Source organism: Dendrobates tinctorius, unplaced genomic scaffold, assembly GCF_039654945.1.
Source record: "Dendrobates tinctorius isolate UK_male_01 unplaced genomic scaffold, ASM3965494v1 ptg000196l, whole genome shotgun sequence".
Taxonomy (NCBI): Eukaryota; Metazoa; Chordata; class Amphibia; order Anura; family Dendrobatidae; genus Dendrobates; species Dendrobates tinctorius.
The window spans coordinates 19,610,974-19,625,798 of NW_027361863.1; the positions used below are offsets into that span (position 1 = coordinate 19,610,974).

Sequence of the window (14,825 nt, forward strand, 5' to 3'; positions counted from 1 at the left end):
ATTACACAGTACACAGCAGGGACACATTTATAAGATTATCTCAGCACAGGAACATTTTATTGAAACACATCCAATTCTGGAAATTATTATGATTCCAAGATCTATTGATTAAAATTAACTTTTGTTCATGGGGAAAACCTCTTTAAGTCTAGATTAGATGAGCCCTGGATGAGAGATAAGCCGCACTCACTATGTACCAAGTCCTAATTAGCTAATGGTCTCACCGCACACCATTATCCTGAAACCTGTAACGATCCAGCACTTGTAAAATCGCTTATTACCAAATCAATAAAACAAGCTGCAATAAAATCTACAACGAATAAAGGTAAGAAACAAAAACCCTTCCTATGAAACATTGGACTTTATACCAAGGTGTTTGAGTGCGTTAGTAATAAAGTCGTGAGTTTACACTGCAAATGCTGGATCCTCCTGAAGGTGCAGCGCAGATCTTACAGGATACATTTCTAGCACATCTTCCATTCCGAGAATCTGCAGAGGAAAATACCTGTCGGATTTTAATTAATCTTTGGATGTTGCCTTATGTGTGAGCTGAACTCGTGGCTCCAGACCTGGCAGAGAAACACAAAGCCAAAATGGTCACTAAAGTGATGGATTAATGTTTTCTACAGAAGTGTGACAACAAGAAGTCAAGAGTCAGCAGGTGACACCGGCTGTCGCTTGTAGCAATCAATCATTTCCAGGTCTGCCCACTAGGCGGAGTGCAGAGACAGTTAATAAGTGGCAATCACCTGAAGAACCTCTCCGATCATCTTGGAACTCGGGAGATATTGGTCTGGTACATCGTTCACCATGGCGGACAACCCCATCTACTATCCCGTGAGTACCGGCTGCACCCAGGCATGATGCTGAGTACATGTTATCACTGTGATTTCATATTGCATGTAGAAATGAGCAAATAAAAAAGTAACAAATCGATTTCATGATCAATTTCCCAACAATTTCAGACTGTAGCGAATTGGAAAATTTCACGATTCGGTTTCCTTGAATCTAGAAAAATGGCAGCCAGATGGTTGTACTAGGTCCTTCCCTGACTCTTTCTGCACTTTCAGCTTCCCGGTTCTCCACGCAGTTCTTTGGCTCTTCCGGTGCGGAAGCCCACGCTGTCAATGGAGAGCAATGCACATCATTTGTACCACTCACCAAGGGACCTGGCACTGGAAGAACGAAGACGAGCGTGTAGGATTGGGGCGCAGTAGGACAGCAGAGGTGGGGTACGGATGGGCAAGAACATGTTTTAGTTTTTCTTTAACCCCTTCCCTCTGTGTATTATACTTTGGGGTCTGGAGAGACATCAGACCATAAAAAAACACGTTTTCACGCCAGTCTGGGCCCTTTCGAGTCATTGACAGCTTACGGACATTTACTTGGAACCGCCATGTACACATCGGTCTGAGTCTAAATCCTGCTGAAGAATAATAGGTTTTCGTTTTTAACACATTTTGGGCAGCCTGTGCGCAACATCATGAAATCTATGCCCTCCTGGCTTTTTTGGGTTTTTTTGTGGTGCGATTTATATTATTTTCCTTTTTTAATGATAAAAAAAATGCTTTGTAGGCAGAAAAATTTTTCAAGGAAAATACAATATGTGGGATCCAAGTACACACCTTGAGGTTTGCTTTAACCCCTTGGTGTTGACGTTCTCCATACATTCACGGTGGATGTGTGCGCCGCAGCTAAGGAGCTGTATTACATGGTCGGCACCTGGGGCGGACATATTGGTGAATCCTGTGCAGCCACACAGGGGCCCGAGAGGCTAGTGGGGGCCAATTCTACTCCTAAAGAAGGTGGAATTGTGCATTAGAACGTTTGGACTGCTGAGGGCCATCATACTCTTCTTGGACAGGAGCCTTTAAGCTCTGCGTCCACCAGTGGTCAGCCGGACCACAAAGTGACTTCTGGGATCAGAGTTAGCTCCAATCACAACAGTTTTAGCTCTTGATAACGAGCAATACTAGCCTCAAATATTAGATTGTCCTAAACATACAGGGTAGAAAGCCTCACACCTAACCACGTAGCCATACTGCCTGCTTACTTCATCTCGACTGCGGCGCTCTGCATAGGTAGCACTTATGCCGGTAAGGTTCTGTTCACAACTTGTATGTAGCATAGACCTCATATAAGCAGTGTGCATCATCGTCTACACACAGTCCAGTTAGCAATATTTTGATTGAGGTGTTACATTGTTGACAAGATATTTTGGAGTGTTTACATTTCGCCCCCAACCCTCTGGGGTTGCACCAATTCTCCTGGGAACTCCCCCGGAACGCCTACTGCTAGGCGTGCTTCTTATGCCCAGGATTCCAGAGAAAACCAAAGTTGGCAACTATTGTGTTAATAATAATGTTAATTTTATATTATCATGGCCCTGATGGATAAAGCTGATATATAGGTACCGTACCCCAAAAAAAGAATTACTTGTTTAAATTTTTTCGATAGCATCTTGAAAACATTCATCCCCATCACAATCCCGTCCATTAGATGACCTGCACTTGTCCCAATGTTTTTTTCCACTGTTTGACATATTTTTTATTTTCTTCTGAGCTAATGCTGTTAAGAGTCCAGCTATTTTTTCTTAACCTCTTCTACATCCTGAAAACACTTTCCCTTTAAAAAAAATTTTTCTTGGGAATAAGAAGTCTCGCAGGGGTCTGGGTCAGGTGAATAAGGGGGATCGGAAACCATTGATTTTCAATGTTGTGTTGAAACCTTTACCTTAGAGGGTTATCCCTCAAAAAACAAAGCTATCTCCTATCCACAGGATAAACGCTAGACAGCTGATTGTTGGGGGACCCCTATCGATCAGTAGATTGAGGCCCTAGAACCATGAGAACGGCATGAACAGAATGGAGGTGCCCAAGCTTGACCTGGGCTCCACTCATTATCTGTGGGACTACTGAGAACAACGCTTGGCTATTTCCAACAGTCCCGTATACCGTGAGTGGAGCCGATACGGCACATGCCCACCACTGTTCTTGAGATTCCATAGCCCATTATCAGGATTGTAGGGGGTCTGACCGTTGGGATAGGGAATAATTAAATTTTGTGGAACAACCTTTTAAATAACTAATCAGTGATAAGAAAATATATTTCTACCCTGCACTAGACTAAGAAAGTGGGACTCAGAGCCACTGGTGATATTGGCAAAGGTTTGATTCCTTTATTTCCAAAATGTTTCTAGAAATGTAACCACAGATCACTTTACAAACTGACACCGTATCATTCCTCTCCTTCCTTACTTCTGAGCCATATTTCTTTTACGATTGTGACCTTCGCTCTCCAGCCTGTTCCATACACCGCCCATTTTCACAGCGGCATCAAGAATGGCACCGTAGTCATTATCAGTGGGGGCGTCCTTCCCGAGGCCGAAAGGTTAGTATTTCTTTTCTTTAATTATATATTATTATGTTGTGTTGATTATTTATTTTCTAAGAAAATCTAAGTGAAAGTAAAGTTAAAAAAAAGAAGTCACTCCGCTAGTTACCCCAGATTGTCCTTCTCCTTGACCTGGAAACGTTGCTGGTGAGAAGGTGCACAAGATGCCGTGTTACTGCACCTCCATATTCAGGCCGCAGCTATGGGGAAATGATTCACTATGAAGTGGTCACTTTCTTTTATTGCATGGTTTCCATGAAATGTTATCTACAGGAAGATTCTATGCCCCCATTAGTAGACCACACTCCTTTTGAAGACCACACTTTTTTGCAGAACCCTTTTGAAGACCACTCTTTTTACAGACTACACCACTTTTCTTACCATGAACCCTTTAAGGCCACACTTTTTTTCAGAATGCCCCCCTTTGATGACTCTACACTTTTTGCAGATCACACCTCATTTGAGGATCATACCCATTCTACAGACCATACCCATTTTGAAGACCACACCTCTTTTGCAGCCCACGCCTCTTTTGCATGATAAATCTCTTTTGGATATCACACCCCTTTTTCCCGGACCACACCCCTTTGGTAGAATGATCCTTGTTTATACACCCCTTAATGAAGAGTTGCAAGGACACTTTATTTAGAAGAACTACTGGTTAGTATTTGGAAACCAAGACTATCTCCAAAGTACTGGAGAGACACAAATCTTTCCAAGACTGTCATAGAAAGTTCCCAATCCTATGCTGATTGCACCCATATAATCTTAGTTATATGCTAATTTTTTTTTTTAGGTTTTCTATGAATTTCAAGTGCGGCAGTACCTATGAGGATGATATCGCCTTCCATTTCAATCCACGATTTGATGAAGGACTCGTTGTCTGCAACACGAGGGAAAGTAATAATTGGGGGAAAAGAGAAGTCAATTCCGAGGTGCCGTTTCATAGGGGGCAGCAGTTTGGAATCGAGATTCTAATTACAAGCAATGAATACAAAGTAGGTTTACATGAAGCCAAACTTTTATAAACTTTTTTTCTGAAGCGTCTCTGATTTTAATAAAAAAAAAAAAAAAAAAGAATTCTGTGTATCCTCTAAAAGCTAACATTTAATATCACCGTGTGTGTAACTGTCTGAACTGACAAAACATCAGAATATTTATCCCATGGAAACAAAAAAAAAAATGAAATGGCAGAATCACTGTTTTTTGGTCACTCCATCACTCCAAACAATGGAAAAATAATTAGAAAAAAAATTGCATAGACCCCAAGATGGTTATAATAAAAACTACAGCTCGTATCACAAAAAAACAAGCTCTGAATTTTATTGGCCCAAAAATGAAAAAAAAAAAAAAGCGAAAAGAGCCCAAAGAGGGACATAAACAATCCACAATTGTTTGCAGTGAATGTGATGTGTCATGATATATAGTTTTTATTATATTTCAGGACCCAGTTTTTCCAAATCAGGACTCGGAATTTGTTTCGTAGTCATGTATGGAGTCACCACTAGAGGGAGCGTACTTATTACTTTCAATGTAAAATCATATATACTGTAGCACGTAGAGATGAGCGCAGCATTGAATTTGGATTTTTCCAGCTTTGTTGAACTTTTCCCACAGATCATAAGTTTGGCAAAACTGCCAAATGTCCTGAAAAGTCATGTATGATGCTCTATCTATTATTTATCTATTATCTATCTATCGATAATTATCTATCTATAATCTATCTATTTATCTATCTATCTATCTATCTATCTATCATCTAACTATGTATTATGTATCTATTATCTATCTATATATTATCTATCTATCTATGTATTATCTATCTATCTAACTATCTACCATCTATTATCTATCTATTATCTGTCTATCCATTATCTATCTATCTATCATTATCTATTATCTACAGGTGTTTCTCACAATATTAGAATATCATCAAAAAGTTAATTTATATCCGCTCTTCAATAGAAAAAGTAAAACTCATTTATTCTATAGAGTCATTACACACAGAGTGATCTATTACACATGTTTTTTTCTGTTAATGTTGATGATTATGCAAAATAAAACAAGATAAGGGAGCTCACATAAGTAGCACCCTTTAAAATAATGGAGAATGCTTGTAGCTGAGCCAAGAGGCCACTAACCTTCTAGGGTTATGCACCCCTGCAAAACCCCGGTAAACAGTGAAGAGCGGAGGGCTGTAGCGCCGAGTGAAGCGTGGTCCAGTTTGTTTGAGACACAGCGTTGAGACACACTGCCGGTGTAAGGTCCTCCTGTGTTCCACCTCACGTGATGATAGGTCCTGAAGACACAGTGGCTGACATTATGGGCACCGTGGCTGGTACTGTGGGCACACTGACTGGTACCGAGTAAAAGAAAGAAGTAACAGAGAGAGAGAAAAAAGAAAACAGAGAGAAAGAGAAAGAAAGAAAGGAGAGAGAGAAAAAAGAAAGAACAGGGAGAGAAAGAAAGAACAGAGAGAGAAAGATAGAAAGAACAGAAAATGAAAGAAAGAACAGAGAGAGAAAAAAGAAAGCAGAGAGAGAAAGAAAGGAGAGAGGGAAAGAAAGAACAGAGAGAGAGAAAGAAAACAATAGAGAGAGAAAGAAAACAAAATAGATAAAGAAAAGAATAGAGAGAGAAAGAAGAAACAAACAGAGAGAGAAAGAAAGAAAAGAGAGAGAAAGAAAGAACAGAGAGAGAAAGAAAGAAAGAACAGAAAGAGAAAGAAAGAGGGGCAAGAAAGAATAGAGAGAGAAAGAAAAAACAGAGAGAGAAAAAAAGAGAGCAGAGAGAGAACGAATGAAAGAAAGAACAGAAAGAGAGAAAGAAATAGGGAAAAGAAAGAAGGAAAGAAAGAACGAAAGAAAGAAAGAGAGGGGAAAGAAAGAACAGAGAGAGAACGAAAGAAACAAAGAAAGAACAGAGAGAGAAAGAGGGGAAAGAAAGAACAGAGAGAGAATGAAAGAACAGAGAGAGAGAAAGGAAGAACAGTGACAAAGAAAGAAAGAGGGGAAGAAAGAAAGAACAAAGAGCGAAAGAAAGAACAGAGAGAGAAAGAAAGAGGGGAAAGAAAGAAAGAACAGAGAGAGAGAAAGAAACAATCAAACAAACAAAGAACAGAGAAAGAGTCGAAAGAAAGAAAACAGAGAGAATGAAAGAACAGAGAGAGAGAAAGAAATAACGAGCAGAGAGAGAAAGAAAGAACAGAGAGAGAAAAAGAAAGAACAGAGAGAGAAAGAAAGGAAGAACAGAGAGAGAAAGGGGAAAGAGAAAAATAAGACAGAGCGAAAGAAAGAACAGAGAGCGAGAGAAAGAAAGGGGAAATAAAGTAAGAACAGAGAGAAAGAAAGAGAAAGAAAGAACAAAGAGAGAGAAAGAAAGAGGGGAAAGAAATAAAGAAAGAGAAAGAAAGAAAGAACAGAGAGAGAAAGAAAGAACAGAGAGAGAGAAAGAAAAAAAGAAAGATTAGAGAGAGAAAGAAAGAACAGCGAGAGAAAGAAAGAAAGATTAGAGAGGGAAAGAAAGATCAGAGAGAGAGAAAGAAACAGAAAGAGAAAGAAAGATCCTATAAAGATACTATAGCAGCCTGGCTCCCATTGTAATGCCCACCTGAGCCTCCCGATGCAGGACATATCATGATCCGCTCACATGGCCGGCATCCCCGATTCCAAGGCAATCCCCCTGTCCACGCTGTCAGAGGAGGTCTTGGTGATGGATCTGAAGCATTCCCTGAAGTGCCTCCATGGTTCCATAACAATCTCCTCCCGAAATTACCTCATTTCTGGTCAACTTCCAGCACATCACTTCTGGTGGAATATCACGTGCAAGTTTTAAAGTGCTCCTCAGGGCTCCGCTGTGTACTCCTGTGTCCACGGGAAAAGTAAACTCCTGGCTGGGACAGCGGGGCAGACTCTCAAAATCGGGACTGTCCCGCTGGATCTGGGACGGTTGGGAGGTATGAACGCTCCCCACCATACACCTTGTGCATGTACGGCTCTGCACACCTCATACACACGGTTCCACTTTGTATGCCTCGTACACACAGGGTTCCGCTCCGTACACCTTATACACACACGGCTCCACTCAGTACACACCTGGCTCCACACTGTAAACCTTGTACACACACGGCTCAGCTTCGTACACTTCGTACACACAGGGCTGCGTTTCGTACACCCCGTACACACATGGCTCCGCTCCGTACACCCGTACACACACATGGATCCTTACACTTCATACACACAGGGCTCCAATCCGTACACACACAACTCCGCTCCGTACACCAAGTACACACATGACTCAGCTCCGTACACCTTGTACACACACGGCTCCACTCCGCACACCCTATACTCACGCGGCTCCGCTCCGTACACCCGTACACACACATGGCTCCTTACACTTCATACACACAGGGCTCCAATCCGTACACACACAACTCTGCTCCGTACACCAAGTACACACACAGCTCTGCTTCATACACCTCGTATACACATGGCTCCGCTCCGTACTCCTCGTACAGACACAGCTCTGCTGCTTCCACCCTGTAAACCCCTCCTGACCCCAAACATAAACTTCCCCTCATCCAGCACCATGACAACCAGCACAGCAGAGTCCTGCATACACTGAGGCCCCTGATCATGTGACTCCTGACTCCTCCCCTCCTGTGACCTCATCACAGGTCCTGTGCGCAAAGAGCAGCCTAGCGACGTCATTGCTGGGATTTATTAGCAGTGAGGAGCTCTGGTGGGTCTCTCTGGGAGGGCGGCGAGGAATGGATGGAGTCGGTGCATGGGGGGGCGTGGCGGCTTATCAGTGCAGTGCGGGAAAAGTAAACTCCCGGCCGGGACAGTGGGGCAGACTGTCAAACTCGGGACTGTCCCGCTGGGTCCGGGATGGTTGGGAGGCTTGTAATAGTGGATAATAAAGGTTTGTGCCTTTTAACTTATATTGCCTGGATCTAATCTCTGCCTTAGCGCTCCTCACAAGACCGTGCTGTTTTCTTTAACTCAATGTTGATGATTATGGCTTACAGCCAATGGAAACCCAAAAGTCATTATCTCAGTGAATTAGAATACTTTATAACACCAGCTTGAAAAATGATTTTAAAATCTGAAATGTTGGCCTACTGAAATGTATGTTCAGTAAATGCACTCAATACTTGGTCGGGGCTCCTTTGGCATCAATTACTAAATGAATGCGGCGTGGCTTGGAGGCGATCAGCCTGTGGCACTGCTGAGGGGTTATGGCAGCCCAGGTTGCTTTGATAGCAGCCTTTAGGTCGTCTGCATTGTTGGGTCTGGTGTCTCTCATCTTCCTCTTGACAATTCTCTATGGGGTTAAGGTCAGGCGAGTTTACTGGCCAATCAAGCACAGTGATACTGTTGTTTGTAAACTAGGTATTGGTACTTTTGGCAGTGTGGACAGGTGCCAAGTCCTGCTGGAGAATTTCCATCTCCAAAAAGCTTGTCGGCAGAGGGAAGCATGAAATGCTCTAAAATGTCCTGGTAGACGGCTGCGCTGACTTTGGTCTTGATAAAACACAGTGGACCTACACCAGCAGATGACATGGCTCCCCAAACCTTCCCTGATTGTGGAAACTTCACACTAGACCTTGGAAATCAAGGTCCCAGAGTCTGGAGGAAGAGTGTAGAGACACATAATCCAAGCTGCTTGAGGTCTAGTGTGAAGTATCCTCAATCAGGAAATGTCCCTTTTTGCAGCAGAACCCTTATGGTCACTGTCAGAGTACTTTCCAGTTCTGTCACTACGGCTCCATATTTCTAAGTTCCACAAAACACCCAAGAGTTACAGTTCTTTTCCAACAGTTGAACTTTACCAATCAAAAGGGCATTCATTACACTGACAGCACAGGCCAAATACATAGACATCTTCTTATCTTTCCCTGCTATCCGGGCAGCCTCGATCCTTACTAGCAGCACATTCTCCCTTTTCCTGGCAATCCTTACCATATCTTTGTACAATCTGTGTCCCAACCATGCCTCTAGCATCTCCAGCTCCTTGTCAACCCCTCGTCCAGTTCCGATTGGGAAAGGTGGCGGAAGTTCCATCTCAGCTGCTCCCGCCCTTGTCGTAGACCCCAGATTGCTCTTGAGAATGATCCTGTTGAGGTGGTGCCCATCTGCACTATTCTCTGCCTGGGGCCCCTTACTGCCATAGCAGCTTTATTCCCATGGCCATCCGTCTGCTTCATCTGCTGCTCACACCTCGCCCTGGGCAAGCCTGCCCGAGCTCTGCTGCCTATACAGGAAGACCCTTTCCTATATCCCTGGCTCTGCATTGCCCTGCACTGTAACTCCTCCCAACTGCTAAATCCCTATGCTAACTAACACTCCTATCTATTCTATTCTCTATCTCTAATGTGCCCCCCTGTAGTCTAAATCCCCTACGGTCCTATACTATCTAAGATCCTATCCTAGCCCAAATTCTATACACAGTACCTGACAGACACATGACATTACAGTACATAAACATTACTTTTCAGATTAATAAAAAATGAGGTTCCACGTGTAATCCTGTGAGCAGCTACCAGGGGAGAGGAGGCATGTGAGGGTCCCCGCCACCTCCTTACAGTCACATGCTTTACGAATGTAAATTGCATATTTGTGGTCACGTAGCTGCCTGCTCCCTGTGTTGGCGCAGGAGAATCCTCACAGCATGTGCATCGGAGCACCGGTGTGAGCGTTGGGAGGATTCAAAATGCTGCTCTCACATAGATTGACTGAAGATGTTAAGTTCAAGTCTGGATAACCCCTTTAAGTGTCTCCGTCCATATATGTCGGGAAGATAAGGGGTTATTAAAGGGCTATTCTCCATTCAGAGGTTAAAAAAAAAGATTAAATAGACAAAAAGGAGGAAGTAATCAGAGTGTGTGGAAGACTGATTGGCTATGCTGAACATGGGGAGCTATATCAAGTGACCTTAGATACTTTAGATTTTGGAAAAACCCCTTTAACACTTATGGACAACTGTAGTGTCACTTATATATTAAAGGTACAATTAGAGAACCAGCTCTGACCATTTTATTCTCTCCCTCCTCCATTGTTGCCTTTTTCTCTATCTGATACGGGTCTCTCTTCCAGGTTTCCGTAAGTGGACGTCACTTTATGGGGTTTACTCACAGGATTCCTCTTCACCGGGTCAACGCTGTGATACTGATGGGCGGCATTAAGCTAACCAAAATTGAGATACAATCACAAGGGGTAAGTGAGTTCGTACAGCTCCGCTTACACCTTTATTTTATTTCTCATTTATCAGAAGGTTTCTTACGGGACTGTTTTAGATGGGCTCATTGTGGGCACCTTTGTAGCTGTCAGTGTAGATCCTTAGACCTGCGGTCTAGCGCCCAAGTGAGCCAATGATAGGCTTGTTTGAAAGTGGACTTAGGGTAAGTTCAAATATACTGATAGGAACCCATTAAGGTTTTTTTAATGTAATGCCACGTGTTCCCTGTCTAATCCACGTGTCATGCCTCTAACCCACCCAATCCACGTGCCACACTTCTAATCGCATCCAATCAATATGCCACACCTCTAATCCTGCCCTGTCAACATGCTACACCTCTCACCCTGCCCTATCAGTGTACCACACCTCTAATCCTGCCATATCAATGTGAAACACCTCTAATCCTGCCCTATCAACATGCCACACCTCTAATCCTTCCCTATCAGCGTGCCACACCTCTAATCCTGCCCTATCAACATGCCGCATCTCTAATCCTTCCCTATCAGTGTGCCACACCTCTAATCCTGCCCTATCAATGTGCCACACCTGTAATCCTGCCCTATCATTGTGCCACGCCTCTAATCGTGCCCTATCAATGTGCCACACCTCTAATCCTGACCTATCAACGTGCCAAATCTCTAATCCTTCCCTATCAACATGCCACACCTCTAATCCTGCCCTATCAACATCCCACATCTCTAATCCTTCCTTATATGTGTGCCACACCTCTAATCCTGCACTGTCAATGTGCCACACCTATAACCCTGCCCTATCAATGTACCACACCTCTTATCCTGCCCTATCAGCATGCCACACCTCTAATCCTGCCCTATCAACATGCCACACCTCTAATCCTGCCTTATCAATGTGCCACACTTCTAACCCTGCCCTATCAATGTGCCACACCTCTTATCCTGCCTTATCAATGTGCCACACCTCTAATCCTGCCCTATCAATGTGCCACACCTCTAATCCTGCCCTATCAATGTGCCACATCTCTAATCCTGCCCTATCAATGTGCCACACCTCTAATCCTGCCCTATCAATGTGCCACACCTCTAATCCTGCCCTATCAATGTGCCACGCCTCTAATCCTGCCCTATCAACATGCCACATCTCTAATCCTGCCCTATCAATGTGCCACACCTCTAATCCTGCCCTATCAATGTGCCACACCTCTAATCCTGCCCTATCAATGTGCCATGCCTCTAACCCTGCCCTATCAATATGCCACACCTCTTATCCTGCCCTATCAACATGCCACATCTCTAATCCTGCCCTTTCAATGTGCCACACCTCTAATCCTGCCCTATCAATGTGCCACATCTCTAATCCTGCCCTATCAATGTGCCACACCTCTTATCCTGCCCTATCAATGTGCCATGCCTCTAACCCTGCCCTATCAATATGCCACACCTCTAATCCTGCCCTATCAACATGCCACACCTCTAATCCTGCCTTATCAATGTGCCACACTTCTAACCCTGCCCTATCAATGTGCCACACCTCTTATCCTGCCTTATCAATGTGCCACACCTCTAATCCTGCCCTATCAATGTGCCACACCTCTAATCCTGCCCTATCAATGTGCCACATCTCTAATCCTGCCCTATCAATGTGCCACACCTCTAATCCTGCCCTATCAATGTGCCACACCTCTAATCCTGCCCTATCAATGTGCCACGCCTCTAATCCTGCCCTATCAACATGCCACATCTCTAATCCTGCCCTATCAATGTGCCACACCTCTAATCCTGCCCTATCAATGTGCCACACCTCTAATCCTGCCCTATCAATGTGCCATGCCTCTAACCCTGCCCTATCAATATGCCACACCTCTTATCCTGCCCTATCAACATGCCACATCTCTAATCCTGCCCTATCAATGTGCCACACCTCTAATCCTGCCCTATCAATGTGCCACACCTCTAATCCTGCCCTATCAATGTGCCACACCTCTTATCCTGCCCTATCAATGTGCCATGCCTCTAACCCTGCCCTATCAATGTGCCACGCCTCTAATCCTGCCCTATCAATGTGCCACATCTCTAATCCTGCCCTATCAATGTGCCACATCTCTAATCCTGCCCTATCAATGTGCCACATCTCTAATCCTGCCCTATCAACATGCCACATCTCTAATCCTGCCCTATCAATGTGCCATGCCTCTAACCCTGCCCTATCAATGTGCCACACCTCTTATCCTGCCCTATCAATGTGCCACACCTCTTATCCTGCCCTATCAACATGCCACACCTCTAATCCTGCCCTTTCAATGTGCCACGCCTCTAAACCTTGCTTTTAATATTTTATATGTTTATTTTTTATCCTTTTTTTTCCTTATTTTTGGTTTTGGGAAGGAGGGATTTGAACTTGCATATTTTTTTTTTATCTTTTAGAAGGAGACTTCAACCTGAAATCACTTTTCTTGATTGTACTATATACTGTAATATCACAGTATTGCAGTAAATCGTGAATATAATGATCTGCCTTGAAGTCCAAAGCTGGCGGTGATGTGATGGGGGCCTTCAGTAAGCCCCTATCTACAGGTGGAAAGCTCAAGCATCTAGCAACAGCCGATGGCTACCGCTGTCCAGACTTCTAAGTGTCATCCGAAACGTGTCTGAATACATTGGTGTGCGCTTAACCACTGATGATGGGGAGAGGTCCTGATTGGGGCGTTGTTTCCCCTCACTGTGGACTTTTGGGGTCTTTGTGGACTTCTTTGTGAACCTCCGTGACCTCATTATTACAAAGATGGATGCAGTTTTTCAGAGTGATGTTAGGCCTCTCAGCGGAGGTGAAGGAAGGAAGCTGTTGCTAAGCAAAATGTAGTTGTATTTCTATAGATTACCAGAAAACCCTTCTTTTCTTTGTGTCACCTAGCAACAACTCACTTCACTGCCCATAGCAACCAATCGGAACTCAGCTGACATTTCATAAACCGCTTGGGTAAAATGAAAGCTGCGCTGTGATTGGTTGCTATTTTTTTTTTTTCAATCAATTTTTATTGTAGGAAGTTACATTACAAATAGGAGAAATTCAGGTATCATTGGCAATAATACACAAAGAGAACAACGCTGTAACACGTGGTATTAAATCCTTTGATTATGATTCACATTTCCTATCACACCACCAACAATCATGTCCGTTGCAACTTTTTTTTGGTTAATCAACACCCAATACGTATAGAGTCAACCTACCAATTTACTCTTTAATCCTCAAAACGAGGGTTCCAAACAACTAGAACCAGAGAGTAAGAAAGGAAGATAAGAAAAGGGAGGGGAGAAAGAGGTGGGGGGGGGGGAGAACCATGGATGGTTGCAAAGATGCAACCAGGGAGGGGGAGGGGGGAGGTAGGGAATTAGATGGCGTTCCGGGGTAGCCCGAGCAGTAACAACAACAGAGTTATAAACACCTTGAATATTGACATGTGGTACTTTATTATTATTATTATTTATTGTTATAGCGCCATTTATTCCATGGCGCTTTACATGTGAGGAGGGGTATACATAAAAACAAGTACAATAATCTTAAACAATACAAGTCATAACTGGTACAGGAGGAGAGAGGACCCTGCCCGCGAGGGCTCACAATCTTCAAGGGATGGGTGATAATACAGTAGGCGAGGGTAGAGCTGGTCGTGCAGCGGTTTGGTCGATCGGTGGTTACTGCAGGTTATAGGCTTGTCGGAAGAGGTGGGTCTTCAGGCTCTTTTTGAAGGTTTCGATGGTAGGTGAGAGTCTGATATGTTGTGGTAGAGAGTTCCAGAGTAGGGGTGATGCGCGAGAGAAATCTTGTATGCGATTGTGGGAAGAGGAGATAAGAGGGGAGTACAGAAGGAGATCTTGTGAGGATCGGAGGTTGCGTGCGGGAAAGTACCGGGAGACGAGGTCACAGATGTATGGAGGAGACAGGTTGTGGATTGCTTTGTATGTCATGGTTAGGGTTTTGTAATGGAGTCTCTGGGCAATTGGGAGCCAGTGAAGGGATTGACAGAGGGGAGAAGCTGGGGAATAGCGGGGGGACAGGTGGATTAGTCGGGCAGCAGAGTTTAGAATAGATTGGAGGGGTGCGAGAGTGTTTGAGGGGAGGCCACAGAGCATGAGGTTGCAGTAGTCAAGGCGAGAGATGATGAGGGCATGGACTAGGGTTTTTGCAGATTCTTGGGTGAGGAATGAACGGATGCGTGA

General features: G+C 43.9%; 1 protein-coding gene across 1 annotated transcript in view; it reads left to right on the forward strand.

Annotated features, from left to right (window-relative positions):
• The first annotated feature begins 435 nt into the window (after positions 1 to 435).
• The window catches only part of LOC141056272 (galectin-8-like), a 70,575-nt gene continuing 56,185 nt past the window's right edge, over positions 436 to 14,825 (forward strand). Inside the window, exons 1-4 of the mRNA XM_073553014.1 lie at positions 436 to 837; positions 3,302 to 3,390; positions 4,190 to 4,391; positions 10,491 to 10,610. Of these exons, the coding sequence (XP_073409115.1) occupies positions 811 to 837; positions 3,302 to 3,390; positions 4,190 to 4,391; positions 10,491 to 10,610 (438 nt within the window). The 5' untranslated portion in view covers positions 436 to 810. The remainder of the gene's footprint in view (positions 838 to 3,301; positions 3,391 to 4,189; positions 4,392 to 10,490; positions 10,611 to 14,825) is intronic.